Below are 16,948 nucleotides of genomic sequence, written 5' to 3' on the forward strand. Positions count from 1 at the left end.
CTTTAAAACCACTGAGACTTAGTTGAATTAATGTGTATCAAGAAAGGAAATAAAAGGCTAACTCTAGGAGAATTTGTTATAGTGAGAACAATTGAAGAAGAGTAGAGATCTACTTTGTTTTCTTGAAGTAAATTCCAGAATTTTAATGAAAGGGCATTTGGAGGACTAAATGAAGATAGCAACCTAATTTGCAGGGCTGAGTGCCAACTAAAAATGAAAGGTCCCTGGTTCAAAAGACACCCCCCCCCAAAAAAAGTTGCCTGACCAGGCAGTGGCGCAGTGGATAGAGAGTTGGACTGGGATGCAGAGGACCCAGGTTCGAGACCCCGAGGTCACCAGCTTGAGCGTGGGCTCATCTGGTTTGAGCAAAGCTCACCAGCTTGGACCCAAGGTCACTGGCTTGAGCAAGGGGTTACTCGGTCTGCTGTAGCCCCACGGTCAAGGCACACGTGAGAAAGCAATCAATGAACAACTAAGGTGTCACAACGAAAAAAAATTACCATTAAAGGCTCTAAAATATAAAGTTGTTCCCTGTCTTCCAGAGTATCCCAGCTTGTCACAGTGTTATTTTACTTGCTACTTAATATCATTTAAGTAAATAAAAATTTAAAGTTTTAATTAGCAGCATGAAATTTACCATTTATCATTATATTGTGCAATGCCTGTTTCAAGTGCAAGTGTAAGAGCCTTTAACTTCTAAGCAGGATCACTGAGGTCACACAGTTTTGTAGTTCATCCATGCATTTGTATTTCATTACCAGAATAGTGGAGACATGCAAAACTAACTCAGCTGTTTTCTTCATTTCTTGAAACGTGCGCATTCTACCAATACTCTGCCTTGACTTGCATAGGAGTGAGAAAAAACTGAAAAGAAATGGAAGTAGTGGTGGCTCTAACTGTCCCTTCTACAGCATCATTTTAGCACAAGTAGAAGTAACATGAGTAAGAAAGAACATGATAAGATTCCTTGGTCATTTATGTTTCTTAAAATGCCATTGCCTTCTTTCTGCATTGAACCAAGTTCTGGTCTGAATGGAAAGTGTGGCCTCACAGAGCTGTCGTGTTCTCTACCAGGCTCCCTTACTCGGTCATCGATGTAACCTGCTAACCTTGTTCTACGTTCGAGTCTTGCTGAATTTTGTGCTCATGAGGCAACTGCAAGATAAACAGGCAAAGCTCTGAGATCAATTCAAGCAGTTCCCTGGTTTACTTTATGCAGTGGCAATTACCCCAGCAGGTTATAGCAAACAGGGCTGGGTGAGGTGGTGTCCAGGAAATGACAAAGATTGGAGTCCTTAAAAGCAGTTGAATTGCCAGGTTGCCTTTGGCTGAGATTGAGGTCAGTTCTGTAAAATGTTGAGTGGTGAAGACCTCTGTTCCGAACTCATGGAAGGGAGATATTTAAACCCAGAATAAAAACAAAATAACCATGTGAGATCTGCCTGAGCAAGTAGGAATGAACTCTTGTGGTCTACACTAGTGGTTTTCAACCACTGGTCCGTGGATGAGTGCCAATCCACCAGAAATTTCATGCCAGCCCACAAAAGAATTAACCACTCTGATGTTGACCAGCATAAAATTTCTGGCAAACTGGCACTGGTCTGCAGACCAGCAGTTGAAAACCACTGGTCTACAGCATCCAAATGGAACTTGACGTAGAATGAGTTTCAGGATCCAAAGTTACTGAAGAAATATTGTAGATAATACCCATTAATTAGTTAATCTACTAGAACTGCTTATAAAATGCTACTTTGTATGCCCAAAGTGTATTTCTCTAATTATTTACATTTAAACTAACCATTCATCTTGGGAACATCAATTTAGAAAAGATCATTTGATAAATTATTAGCTCATGATTGAGTCAGCACATATTGATTATTTAAACATCATTTTATTTAAAACCTAAATATTTATAAACAGATTATTAATTTATTTTCCATTGGCAAATTTTAGGTGACAATTATAGCAAGCTAAAGTGAGTTTTTTTAAAAAACAATTATTCAAAAAAATGACTGATTAGATATGATAATTGGCAGAGAAATTATGTAACGGAATAAAAAATAAGGCATTATAAATACTTGTATTTCCACAAAAGTAAGCAATTTTAGATTATATAAGTGACATGACTGACCCGTGTGTCTTATGCAGGTAGGACTTTTCTTTCTCTGATTTTAGGGTCAGACTGACCCTCTGTGAGGAAGAGGGTAAAAGAATAGATTGATTTGATATTTTAAAAATCTATGCAGCGAAAAGGATTGATGAAGATGTGACATGAAACCCGTGTCTCTAGTAAGATTCTTTTAAGACCTGTTCCCTATCCCTGTCCATTTGGTTTTGAAAATCTGGATTTAATTTTCATTTTAAGAACTGAACTAAACTGACCTCTTCAGGAAGTATTAACTTTCCGAATTTCTGAGTCCTCTCATCCACTGTGGTTATGATGACTACAGCCGGGGAACACTGAGTCAGGACATGGGTGTGCAGTCACAAACGCTGCTTGTTCTCAAAGAATTTTATTGATGAATAAAGTTGTTATTATTTGCAGATGCGGAGCCTAAATATCTGATCGTTGTGCGACCTGCTCCTCCACCAAGTCAAAAGAAATCGTGCTCAGGTATCTCTCGTTCATTTTGTTTTTTTACTAACTCTAAACTCTGGCTTTTCATCTCTTTTCTTCCCTCAGAGACCCAGTGCCTTGGGGAGGCCTAGAGAACGTAGATTAGAGGATGAAACATGCACAGCAGGATCCGGGTCCACAGACTGGCAGCACAGCTGGTTGTAGACAGGGCTCGGGATCCTATCCCAGCACCACCACGTGCAAACTGCAGGGCTGGAGGCAAATGACTGAACCTCTCTGAGCCTCCTGGCTGCTGCCTAATTAGGGTCACTGTAAGAATTAAATGAGTTTCTGGAGATGCCACACTGAGGACAGGCCTGGCCCATAGCAAGTACTCAATAAGAGTTGCTCCTATTTGTCTTTATTTTGAAATGTGTGAATGCAAACCTGCTATTGTGCCTTTCAGATTTTAAAGGCAAATTTTGATGTCTAGCCTTTGTTGAAGGAGACTGTTTACATTTCAAGGGCATAATTCATTTCTGTGTGTTGGATTAAATGGATTGGAACTTAGGTTTTATTTACTTTTGATCTCTCCTTTCTAAATCTCTTCTACTTAGTCAAATATAGAAAGACTCCTTTCATAAAACAGCAGTGCAACACCCATCTTCCCAGGGTTAGGAAGTCTCGAAACAGGAATATAGATACCATATGAATAAACAAGCAGAAACATGTCCACATGACTAAAGGAAGGTTAAAATCCTCCTTGAAATTGTCCCAGTTTCACTACTGAAGTTTCTTCTCAGATCAAATAAGCTGGCCATTGCTATAAGGAACGACCAGTACAGCTGTGAATGTGATTTTACCATCTGCTATCATGCCTTCTTAACTCCATAGATAGAGTTGATCTTATTTTCTAATGTTCTTAAAATAATTATTTCCTAATCATACTTTTATAGTACACTGGAGGCCACACACACACACACAAAGAATCTTCTTTGTTTTGTTTTGTTTCCGTTATGTGTTTCTTAAGGTATGAAATGGATAGGGAGAGCATTCAGATCTTTAAATACACCCGACAAGGGGCCCTCAGCGCTATGTGTTGTCTTCTAGGTGTATCAGCCAGGCCCGGTTCCCAGAAATCAGTGGCCTCCGTCCCCTCACCTCCCTCCTCTTGTTGTTTTCACTTCTTTTAAGAGAAGCAACAAATGGTCAAACATTTTTGAAAAGCACACATTTCTTTTCCTGACCTTTTATATTATCCCAGAGTACAAGGAAGATTTCAATCACTCCTTACAGCTTGTGCATGATAGTTGTCCAGGCAACTTTCCATACATTTTAAAATAAAGGTACTCACAATATTTCAAGACTCAATCCCAAAATATTTAACAATGAAGTCAAGAAGCATGAATCTTTTTCTGTGGGATCCTGGCTTTGTAGTTCATTCTACTGTTTCTTAAGGCAAACATGATCGTAATGCACATATACAGAAATATATAAGGAAAGTCAAAGACAGTGGTTGCACCTTAGTAGCACGTTGTAATTTCATTTCATTTCATTTCATTTGGGGACTTCTATGACACTGGCTTTGGAAGTTCTATTTTACTTTGTGATGACCAGGGCAGGAAATTGTTTCAACTTGCTCAGGATATAATACCCCACCTTTCCTGTCAGACAACAGATGGAATTTTTGTTCCTGTAATCTGCATTTGCGAATAAGATAATGACTAATGGATTCATTTATTTTATATTTGCACCTACCATAAGTATTTTAGTTATTTAATCATTTTATACTTAGTGGAATAATTATTTGATGGTCATGCAAGCTTCAGGTTCTCTTGGTGAAGAGAAAAAATGTCTTTGGTCTCTAAGTGGCATTATATTCACACATTATGAACTACACCAATAATGTAGTAAAAAGAAAACTAGATACAGGAGACTTAGATTTGAGTCTTGACCTTGCTTTTGATGTGACCTTGGCTACCCTTGAAAGTTCTCTAAGTCTATGTTTATCTGTAAGATAAGATTACATTAGTATTACATTTGTGAAAATCAACTCGAGTAGGAAAAGACACAGAATAGCTAAGGACTTTTTCAAAATACATGTGTCCTATCCCCTCAGCTCAGATTCAAATATGCCCCCTTCCCTAAGGAAGGCCACATGTAAACCATTTGAATCACAATCTTAAAAGGTCCCCCTATGATAGGTGGATCTGGGAAATTTTACAGTGAAGTATAAATGCATGTTTGCCACCAAGTAATCAAAAACTATTATTGAAAATTATTTCAAATATCTTTTAAAAATTCAGCTATGTTATGGTGAGGTGATTTGTTATCACTAGGTTATATGTAATCTGGGCTCAGATTTTATTATTAATTGAAATAACAATTTGCAGAAATCAGTAGAAGCAACAGCATAGCACAATTTTCAAGGGCATTTGGTTCAGATAACCTCCACTAAGCTCATTCAATGGGTACCTTTCTACCCACTGGTTCCCGCTGCATTACATGAGGAATAACACAAGTTTCTCTTATAGAAAATACAATACCCACAGTCTCATAAAATAAAAGGGGGATCCAATGGGAATACAAATGATATATGTTTTATGTTAGCTCTATGTAGTTTTATTAGGTCTGCTACTGGATTTCTATTTTTTTCACTCTGACTTTATTCCGGTGAGCCAGTGCTGGTTTGCATGGTTGAGGATCTTCTCTGTTCTTTTTCACTATTTCCATTCTTGCATTTTTAAATATTTTTGAAATTGCAAATGTCTGTCCCCTATATACTTAAAAAGAATCAGCAGTAGTTTATCAGCATCACTCAAGGCATTGCTCAAATCTACTTAGTCCCATCAGAATAGCTCTGCTTCCTATATTAGTCCTACTCTTTCAACATTATTAAAAATTAAAAATATATGCACATTTTCCATTTATATTTTCACCGTAAAAATATATTCTTATTTCAATGGCGTGATGGATTTTGTCGGTTTATTTAAATAGGTTTAAAATATATATATATATCCTACAAACTAGATGCTAAGCTTTATTTTCTCTTCTTAGATATTATTTTATACTAATTCACAGTACCAGGGGGAAAAATAAGTGTGTTTTTATTTTTTCCGTAGAAAGAAAAATAAAATGTGTATATATACATACACACATAAATGTATACATGAATACAATATGTGTATGGAAATGTATGTGTTTATCTATTTCCCTGCTAATAATTAAGACCTCCATATTATCCTTGCCTCAAGAAAATAAAAAATATATACAACTGGATATAGTTTATATGTGTATATATTACACATACATGAATACACACACACACACAGCTGTCAAAAAGTAATATTTCATTTGATTCATGCTTAAATTCACTGTCAAGGAGTTACTAATATTTTTGCATTACATGGAAAGAGAAAAAACTTAATACTTTCGCACTCTTTATCATCTTACCAAATCATCTTTATGCATTTTATCTGAATCATGAAAATACATTACATGTTACCAGAATTAACCTGTATGTTACCTCCATAGGCAAAAGACGCTCTCGCAAACCTCTCCAGCTGGTGGTTGGCACTCTGACACCAAGCTCCGTCTTCCTGTCCTGGGGTTTCCTCATTAACCCACACCATGACTGGACATTGCCGAGCCACTGTCCCAATGACAGGTAATTAATTATAATAGAGGACTTTACTTTTCATCCGAAAACTGGTGCTTGCTTTACTAGTATTTCTATTTGCTTTAGAAAAATGTATAAATATCAGGAACATCAGCATTTACAGATCACCTCTTAACTGTCCAGTCTATTCTGAGTGTAAAGGGAATGAAAAGACTTCCCCATAAGAGAGTTATCACCTACCTGAATAAAAACACGTTTTTCTTAACAAATAATAAACTATAAGGAAGAGTAAGCAAATGGGGAGTGTCAGTGAGAAGTGAATAAAAGCTGAAGGCAGTTAGGAAGGACTGTTGAAAGTTGGAAAGGTGGATCTCAGAATGGAAAAAGATGGATCTTTGATCTGACACTTGAAGAAGGGCTAGAAGCAGTAGTTCTCAAAGTGAGGTCCCTAATCTGCATCAACACCACCTAGAAACTTGTCAGAAATGAAAAATCTGGGGTGTCCTCTAGTCTTACTGAATCAGAAACTCTGAGAGTAGGGCCTAATAACTTGTATTTCAACAAGCTCTCCAGGTGATTCTGATGCACACTTAAGTTTGAGAATCACTGGCTTAGGAAGCCTAGAAAACTGGAAGTACATACACAGGAAAACGTGTAGGCAGAGGAAAAGCACAGAGTTGGAAATGAAGCTATCATCTTCTTTGGCAAAGCAAAGTGAGAAAAGTCTAAGTGTATTTTTCAATTACTGTCACTCAGCCATCCAACACATGTATTTGGAATTGTGTGCTGGGTACTGTGCTAAATGCTGAACCATAAATCTAAATAGGTTGCCTGACCAGGCAGTGGATAGAGCATCGGACTGGGATGCAGAGAACCCAGGTTTGAATTCCCAAGGTCGTGGGCTTGAGCATGGGCTCACCAGCTTGAGCACGGAGTCCCTGGCTTGAACATGGAATCATAGACATGACCCCATGGTTGCTGGCTTAAGCCCAAAAGTCACTGACTTGAAGCCCAAAGGTCACTGGCTTGAAGCCCAAAGTTGCTGACTTGAGCCCAAGGTCGCTGGCTTGAGCAAAGGGTCACTCGCTCTGCTGTAGCCCCCGGGTCAAGGCACATATGAGAAAGCAATCAGTGAACAACAAAATTGCCACAACAAGAAAATGATGCTTATCTCTCTTCCTTTCTGTCTGTCTGTCCCTATCTATCCCTCTCTCTGTCTCTCTCTCTCACCAATAATAATAATAATAATAATAATAATAATAATAATCTAAATAGGTCATTCAGCCAAGGCATTTCAGTTTTTTAAAGATTTTTATTTTATTTTAAATACACTTGGAGTGATTTTTAAATTTTACTAGTTATTTCATTATTCTTTTTAAATAAAAAATTTGTTATTGAGGTATAATAAACTCAGAAAAATGCACAGATCTTAGGTGTTCAGTTTGATCAGTTATAAAAATTGCATATAATAATGTATCCTACATCCCATCAAGAAATAGAACATATCATTAGCTCAGAAAGTACCCTCCCAAGAAGCAACCACTGATTTGGTCTGAATTTCCATAGATTAGTTTTGCCTACTCTAGAATTCCACAAAAATGGAATCATATAATACATTATTTTTGTGTGTCTATTTTCTTTCTCTCAGCATGTTTTTGACATTCATTCATGGCATCACAGGTATCAACAGTCCATCCCATTTTTATTCCTGAGTAGTATTCTCTCTGGAATATTCCAGAATTTATTTACCCATTCCCTGGCAGATGGACACCTGAATTATGCTGTGCTTTTGGTTATTAAGAATATAAAATTTATAAACATTTTTGTATAACACTTTTGTAGACATAGCTTTTAATTTCTCTTAAATACCTAGAAGAAGAATTGCCAGTTCACAGGAAAGATGTATATTTAACATCTTTTTGTTCTGTTTTGTCTCACTTTTCCAGTTACACTCCCACAAACAACCTATGAGGAGTTCATGTTGCCCCACACTCTCACCAACAACTCATGTTGTCAGTATTTTTCATGTTAGTTAGTCATACTCATTAGCATTTTAATATGCATTTCTCATGTACTAAGATATCGAACACCTTTTCAGGTACTTTTTGGCCAAATCTCTATTTTTATAGTGCTGATTTATATTTGTCTAAATTGAACTAAAAAAGAAAGACATTTATAAAAGTACATTTCATGTGACTTTGATTAAGAAATCTAGACTAAGAAGAAACTAAATTTCCCTTTACATGACATCCCACAGTTCTGAAGGAAGACATTCTTGGGAAAAGGCATGTGGAAGACATTGCCAATACAAAATTTTTTGAAAAATAATTTTGAAATGTTTCACAGAATCTGAAATACTTTTTATTTCACCCACTGCTAAACTCATACATATTTTATTTGGAAAATGGACTCTTGAAAGAACATACTTTCCTGTAAAAATTCCAGTTTCTAGTGGATTGGTTCAGGGTGCCAATGCTGAGAAAATAAACATTTATGAATTGCTTTCTTTTTTTGAATACTTTTTTAGCCTCTTATTAAAAAGAAAGGCAAAAGAGAAAGGAGGGAAGGGAAGTGGGAAGGGGGATGGAGGGATGGAAGAAAGAAGGAAGGAAGGAAGGAAGGAAGGAAGGAAGGAAGGAAGGAAGGAAGGAAGGAAGGAAGGAAGGAAATAAAGTTGGTACACTTGTAGCAAAATACAGTTGATTTTAATGATTATTCAACTTGCTTGATAAATCCTTGAGACTCGGTAACATGCAAATTCATATAGCATAATTTGAATATAGTTTCCTCCCCTGTTCTCAAGCCTGGTTCTACTGACCCTTCCATGAAAGAACTTATCTAATGACCAATTCTAATTGATAGGTGTTTTCATGGTTTGATAGCTCAAGCTGATACTGAATGTGGAGAAGGAGCAGAGGGCCTAGCAGAGCTAGGATTTTAATAAGGCAGTTGTCTCACAGGCCCAAGCTATTGGACCATGCATACACCTCACCCCGCATGCCCGGACTCATACACCCTGGCTAATAGATGGAGTCATGCCTGTCAAATTACAAAATAAATAATTCCATTTAGAATAAATTTTCTTAAAAATGTAACTAATAACATGTCAAGATGCTTGCAAGCTTTTACACTTGAGTGAGAGAATCAAGGCATCCTTGAAAGGAATAGGGAACTGTTAGGACATGACCGAGAGGGAAGAATTCAACAGTCATGACTAAAAAGAAGCACGTGGAGTATTTGTGAATTTCATTTACCCATGTCTCCTTTTTCCCTAGTTAGTCCAGTTAATAAAGAGCTGACATTTTAGTCTTTGCAGCATTTGAGAAAAAATATTCGTCCTATTTAAAAGCTCTGGAAATACTGTATACAATAAAAGCAGCCAAATAAATCTACCAGAACAACTCTAAATTACTGTAATTAGAAGCAGACTTGGAGAAATCCACTCTTATAAAATCATGCAGATGTTATTAAAATTCAGACTAATCTAGTAGGTTATAATAAGCAATAGTAGCCCTAGTGGATGATTGCTTCTCAAAAATTGGAAGATTAATACAGCTAAAGTTTTTCTTCAGGAATATCTTACAAGACCATTGAAATCTGAATGCCCTGGGCTTGCTACAGAAATACCTACTGGTATTATTTTAAGCCATTGAAATCTATTATTTGGTCTCTTGTGTCGTCTCTGATTTAAAAAGAAATTACTTTATATTGGTTTATTGGATAACCTCCTTTATCCTATGGAAATGCAAATAATTTAATGGAAAAATTTTTGCATTTTACTTTGACTTTGGACTTCTTATATCAAAGTTCTGTGTAGTAAGTTTTCAGTGAGAAAAATCCCTATTTTTTGTTTTACTTTGTTTGCTTTAAACTTGAAAATATTGATGAAATATTGATTTATCTTTTGTGAGGTATGTTTCTAATTCCTATTTGCATAGAGTTCATATGGATCTTCCTGTGTTTATATCCTTTTCTGAGTTCACATTGGAGAATAGATGTGCTTACTTGATAGTTTTTATTCTTAGTAGACTTTGAACGGAAGAACTTCACATTTGTCCTCAATATATCTAAAGTCAAAAGAAGCTTCCCAAATTGGCCCAGATGAAGAGTAAAACATGCTTTTAACCAAAATTTATTTCACCATTAATAGCTTAGTTTTTCCTTCCCATGTTTCCAACTTGTTAAGTAGTTTTAAATTGCCTTAGTTCTCACTTCTTTGCCAACTTATTAAAGTTTTATGATTCATTTAGACATCTTTTCACATTTTCTAATACTTTCATACTGTACTTATTTACTCTTAATGTAGAATATGGCCTCCTTTTAAGCTGGTCCAGAGAATACTATTGACTTTCTCCACACCCCTCCCCCAATTTTTAAGAAGCAGGCATTTTTAATGTTTGTGAATACTCAACTGAATTAATGACTTGTTACCCATATGTCTTGGCACATAAGTTTTAAGTTTTATGAGGACAGAGATCATATGTTTCTGAACTACCATTATCTTGCCAGTTCCTGGGGCTGAATCCGGTACATAGTAGGCCTTCAGTGAACATATGGTGAATAATAAACAGTGAAACATCAGCATTTTTACTTTTATGTTTTACCATTACTTAAAACTCAACATGAAACCATTGAACTCATACTTTCTCTCTTGACATATCACCTAACTTGTCTCATTACTTTCTAAAGTATTATAATTCTTCACTCACCCTAATTTGAAACTTGACTCATTTTTATTTTTCAACTCCTATAAACTAATGAGCCCCCACATTATATTGGTTTTATCTTTGAGAAGTATGCATATAAGTCTCTTTATCTTTTACTTTTCCGTTTCTACACCAATGATTTCAATCCAGGAAGTCCTCATCTTACCCCAGATGATGGAAATAGCATCCTGGCTACTTTCCCTGGCTCTTGTCCTTCCCTAATCCATCTTGGCTTCTGCAATACTGAGGAAATTTAGAGTTTCCCCCATCAGCTTACTCTTACTTCAGCCCAAATTTACCTTTCCATCCTCTGATTCTTTCCAAGGGACACATTTCCGACTTCAGACAATGTTCATCATTGAGACACCCTCTAGGCCAGAGGTCCCAAAACTTTTTACACAGGGGGCCAGTTCACTGTCCCTCAGACCATTGGAGGGCCGGACTAAAAAAAAAAACTATGAACAAATCCCTATGCACACTGCACATATCTTATTTTAAAGTAAAAAAACAAAATGGGAACGAATACAATATTTAAAATAAAGAACAAGTAAATTTAAATCAACAAACTGACCAGTATTTCAATGGGAACTATGCTCCTCTCACTGACCACCAATGAAAGAGGTGCCCTTTCCGGAAGTGTGGCGGGGGCCGGATAAATGGCCTCAGGGGGCCGCATGTGGCCCACGGGCTGTAGTTTGGGGACCCCTGCTCTAGGCCTTTCTCCTTTACATTTGTCCCTTCGCTGCCATTGGTGCCCTGCCTTTGTCTGCGGACATGTTCCACAGTTCCCTACCTGGAAACAAAATCTTCTGCTGATCCTGTTAGATCTTCTAAACTACTTTTTCATCTCTTCTCTCATTCTAGTAAGAATAAGAAAACTTCTTAGAGTGATCTACTCGCATATTCCTGATTTCTCTGCCACCTTACAGTCTTTATTTTCTTTCGCTGGCTTCCCTCCCTCTCTACCATTCACTGAGAACTTTCCTTTGTGGTCATTAGTGATCAATTAATTGCTAAATCCTGTTGCCTTTTCCCAGTTCTTATCCTTCTTAACCTCTCTGTGGAATTGTTGGTCAGTCATCCATTCTTGAACTCTTTCCTTCTTTTACATTTTTATTTAGATTTTCCTCTTAGCCTCTTGCTCTTCCCTTGCTTATTTGTTGTCCTGCTTCCCAAATGTAAATTAGAGTTCTATCCTTGGGTCTCTCATCTATGTATCCTTCTTACTTCAACTATACCCTGTCTTTAACTGTCACTTCCTTGTAGAACAGTGTTTCTCAAACTTGGATGTGCATGTAAATCACTTGGAAGACCTTGTTAAAATGCAGACTCTGATTGCATAGGCCTGAGAAAGAGCCCAAGATTCTGCATTTTTAAAAGCTTCCAGGAACTGCCCATGTGGCTCTTCTACAGAAAACAGTGGGAATGACAAAGGTGTAGATGATTTCCAATGCTGAATCTCAGACCTTGACCCGTTTCCAAAATTCTAAGACTGTATTTTTAGTTATCCATGGAATATTTTCTTTGGGTTAACCAGATAATGGTGGTCAGCACCTATTACTCAAACTAAATTTATACTTACTACACTAATAAAACAACTCCTTTTCTTATCACTTTAACATCCTCTTACCAAGTTTGAAAATTCAGTTTTGATTTATACTTACACTTTCTTTGTCACTTATATTCTGTAAAGAGTCTAGTCTCACCAATTCTTTCATAGAAATATAATTTTGATCTGTATTCCCCCCTTTTTTATTTTTTTATTTTTATTTTTATTATTTATTCATTTTAGAGAGGAGAGGGAGAGAGAGAGAGAGAGAGAGAGGAGAGACAGAGAGAGAGAAGGGGGGAGGAGCTGGAAGCATCAACTCCCATATGTGCCTTGACCAGGCAAGCCCAGGGTTTCGAACCGGCGACCTCAGCATTCCAGGTCGACGCTTTATCCACTGCGCCACCACAGGTCAGGCCCCCCTTTTTATTCTGATCCTTCTATGATTCATTGCTTTTTTATCTCATATCTGGACAATAGCATATTGAGATTTCTCCCTCCAGTTTCTTTCTAATTCTTCCACTACTGATAAATCTAGCTTCCTATTTTGCTGCTCAATATCATTCATCCATTAAAGAATCTTTGCCAGCTCCCCACTGCCTGGTAAAAGAAAGCATAGAATCTCTCTAAGACTCTATCTCAAGGAATAAATGAGTTATGATCCTGACATGAGGTTTGAATCTGGCCCCCTCTGCTTTCCCTGGACCTGGGTAAGAAAGTCTTGTTTTAGATCACTCCACTAGGAAGTAATTTAAAATGCAGCCTGTCTAGTTTACAAATTCATGATGCAAAATACTATATCCACCACCCTCAGCACTCTCTGCTGTATAAGTGGGCAAGGAGGCTTCTCCAAGGTCATGCTACCAATTTGTAGCTGACAAATATCCAAGCTACTACCTGACTTCTCTACTCCATTTTGAAGAGCTATGGATTTCTTCAAACTATAAAGCAATGATTTTCAGTATGGAAACTACTGAGAAGATCAAAGCACTGAACAATGTGAGCTGAACCAAACACTTCTTCAACATTTCTTTTTTATCACTTAATGAGATATGTTCTTAAAATCCAAATTGCTAGAAGCAGACTTTTCAGAGTTCTGCTCTGGTGACATTCACAGGCTGCTACCTATATTTTTAATAGGTATTAGCAATAATGTACTTTTGCCTAAATTTAATCATCCATAGAAAAGATAAAATCAACATTTGATCCTGGATGTCCTCTGACAATAATGAGAAATATACAACAATGCGTTATGGTAAATACACAATAAAACAATAGATAAAAGCCTTAAAGCTAAAAGGAATTCTGGTTTCTTTTACTCTTCTTCCATTCTGCATCATTGTACCTGCCTATTGCCAACACTTTTGGCAAAGCACCACAACAGAAAGACAGTCCAGTGTAATACAAAAGGTATTAACCATCTGCCTGGCTTTACACACTTCGCAGCCTCTCTTGTTCTTCCATAGTAATTCTTGTTCTGCTCATTTCAGAATTTGTTGTATAGACAAACTGAAATAAATAAATAAAAAATATTAAGCCCTCTGCAAATGTACAATGTAGACATTTATTGTCTTTTTATTCAGTTAGTACTGATTCTATAGGAATGGTGAGTTTTAATAAGGAAAACCTTATGCAATGACTATTGCAAAATATAATTGTAGACCTAATTGTTTAACCAGTATCACCCCAATAAATTCAATAAAAAAGAAAAAGAAATAAATTAGTTTATTTTGGTAATTGAATCATTGGTCATTTAGAGCAATTATATTCTAATTTTAGAATCACCCTATGAGCACCTAAGTATCCATTCTAAACATCCATTCTATGAGTTCTACTGTGTGCTAGGTTATATAGCACTATATTATCAGTGGTGGAATTCAAATAATTTAACAACTGGTTCTCTGATCTAATGACTGTTTTAAGTATAAAAAAATAATATACCGAAAAGCAGTTTATTATTTCCCTTATATAATACTTAAATAAGGACAATAAAAGAGGTACACAAAACTAGATTGTTATAAGAAAGAGTTTTAAAATATTAATAAAAAAATATTAAATCATACCTGATAAAAAACAATAAAACTGTTATTCAAGATATTTCCATATTGCTTCTTGATTGGCATCCTCACTTGCAATTCTTTTCACCTGTGGACGGAATGAACATTATTCCAGGTGCTTAGAATATGCTGTTGCGCAGATGAACGTTAAAAAAGAATAAGGAATATAAATGTCTGATTTCCACATTGGGTGGCTGGTCAGGTGCCCACCTTAGAGAGAATCCTGATCACAAGTGCCATTTGAACAACCAGTTTGCCGAACTCAACAAAAAATGAGGTATCAGTTCTGCTGAACTGGTGCGGACCGGCTGAATCTCATCACACTGCATATTATCATATGATCTATGTCTTGATTTAAAATCAAGGAAACTTTATAGATAAATAGTTTTGTGTACTATCTCTTTTAGAATTTAGAATTTGCCTATATTATACAATTATCAAGTAAACCATTGTTGACAAGGGTAGTAAGCTGACCAAGGCTGCTTGTACATTTCTTTTTCCTGAGAAACTTGATACATGAGAGGGTATTTCAAAGGCTTTGTGATCAAAATAGAAAAAATTTACAGGTTGAACTTTTTTTTTTTTTTTTTTTTAGACTGTAGTTAAGCTCTTAAGATAGAACATTTCTGTCCCATTTTATTGGGAATCCTGGAATCTGGCCTTTGGTAGTTCTGTTAGCACTGGGCCCTCTGGATCATGCAAGTATTTCAGGACTACAGAAATGTTTCAAACTAGAGATTTATAATTGTGGTAGCCGAGCTGGTCTGATTTTAACTTTTCCACATTCCTTTAATAGCCAGGGCAGGAAAAAAAAACAACAAAAATTCCATGCATTTATCTTGTCAAGAAATGTGTTTTATATATCGTTGTTGATGTTTTGACTAACAGGACACAGAGGATTAGTATTCTGTGACAGTTCTTTCTGGTAGCAGTTTTGTTTTGCCTGGAATAGCCACCTTTACTTATGATGTTTTTATCTGCTTTGAAATGGGAGATTGGAGCCTGGAAAACAGCTTTTAGTAGAAAGAAGCAAACGAATGCATAATTTCAAACTGTGCAGTAGTTTGTGACTAGTTAAAAAACTCAACTGAATGCACAAACACATCTCCTCTCTCTGTTTACTTGTTACACTGTAAAGTGTCTGCTGAATTCATGGGCAGCTGCACAGGGTCCCCACTTCAAAGGGCCCATACTTGGTTTAATGTTCTACTGCCACTATCCTGAAATTATTACTCATTTTTTTTAATAAGGGGCCCCATATTTTCATTTTGCAATAAGCCCCACCAATTATGTAGCTAATCCCGGCCTTTGTTTCCAGGAAATCTGGGTAATTGTTTTTGTATCATCAAGAATTTGTGCCTGGCCCTGGCCGGTTGACTCAGCGGTAGAGCGTCGGCCTGGCGTGCGGGGGACCCGGGTTTGATTCCCGGCCAGGGCACACAGGAGAAGCGCCCATATGTTTCTCCACTCCCCCCCCCTCCTTCCTCTCTGTCTCTCTCTTCCCCTCCAGCAGCCAAGGCTCCATTGGAGCAAAGATGGCCCGGGCGCTGGGGATGGCTCCTTGGCCTCTGCCCCAGGTGCTAGAGTGGCTCTGGTCGTGGCAGAGCGATGCCCCGGAGGGGCAGAGCATCGCCCCCTGGTGGGCAGAGCATCACCCCTGGTGGGCGTGCTGGGTGGATCCCTGTCGGGTGCATGCGGGAGTCTGTCTGACTGTCTCTCCCCATTTCCAGCTTCAGGGAAAAAAAAAAAAAAAAAAAAAAAAAAAAAAGAATTTGTGCCTGGCACGAAGGGTACAGAGTAAGCATATCAATGTTAAGAAACCTCCAAACCTGTAGAGGGTTTTTCTAAGAGTTTATCTGAGCCCAAAATGTGACAGTTGCTGGGAGGCAAGATCACTAATGTTCTCAAGAATGACAGTGTTGCAGTTTCTTTTATGTATTATGAATTAAGGAGGGAACAAACGTAAGATTACATGGAGAGGGAAGAAAGCAAAGTGAGAATTGGATTACAGGATAGTTAACAAGAGTATACGCTCTCTTGAGGGTGGTTATGGCTTATTTCAAAGGTGTGTTAACCTAAATGCACAGAAACAATGAACAGGGCTTGCTTAAGGCAAACCTAAATGTTTCACTAGAAAAGTTCTATGTCTGGTGTGTGATCACCCACTCTGACCTGCCCAGTTAGGAATTTATGATCGGATCTTTCGTCAGGTTACTTTCCCTAAAACCTCTTTTTCATCCACAAGTGTTTTTAGCATAAGCAAATGAGTGATTTTTTAAAATAAAGCTTTGCATAAAAGCAATTGACCTGACTCTTAGTCCATTTAATTTTGCTGGGATGGGGAGTGGAGGAGAGGTACTAAATTTTTGTGAGAAAAGTTAACTTACAAGGAAGAACCTAAAACAGTATGACAAACATCTATGTTTCCATCACCATATATGACAGCCATTATTTTATTTT

General features: G+C 37.1%; 1 protein-coding gene across 4 annotated transcripts in view; it reads left to right on the forward strand.

Moving 5' to 3' along the window:
• Window positions 1–16,948, forward strand: part of ABI3BP (ABI family member 3 binding protein) — a 266,245-nt gene that overhangs the window by 91,313 nt on the left and 157,984 nt on the right. For all 4 annotated transcript variants that reach the window (XM_066348013.1, XM_066348014.1, XM_066348015.1 and 1 more), the window contains exons 3-4: window positions 2,546–2,614; window positions 6,092–6,224. In XM_066348013.1, coding sequence (XP_066204110.1) covers window positions 2,546–2,614; window positions 6,092–6,224 — 202 coding nt within the window. The remainder of the gene's footprint in view (window positions 1–2,545; window positions 2,615–6,091; window positions 6,225–16,948) is intronic.

Source organism: Saccopteryx leptura, chromosome 8 (genome assembly GCF_036850995.1).
Source record: "Saccopteryx leptura isolate mSacLep1 chromosome 8, mSacLep1_pri_phased_curated, whole genome shotgun sequence".
Classification (NCBI taxonomy): Eukaryota; Metazoa; Chordata; class Mammalia; order Chiroptera; family Emballonuridae; genus Saccopteryx; species Saccopteryx leptura.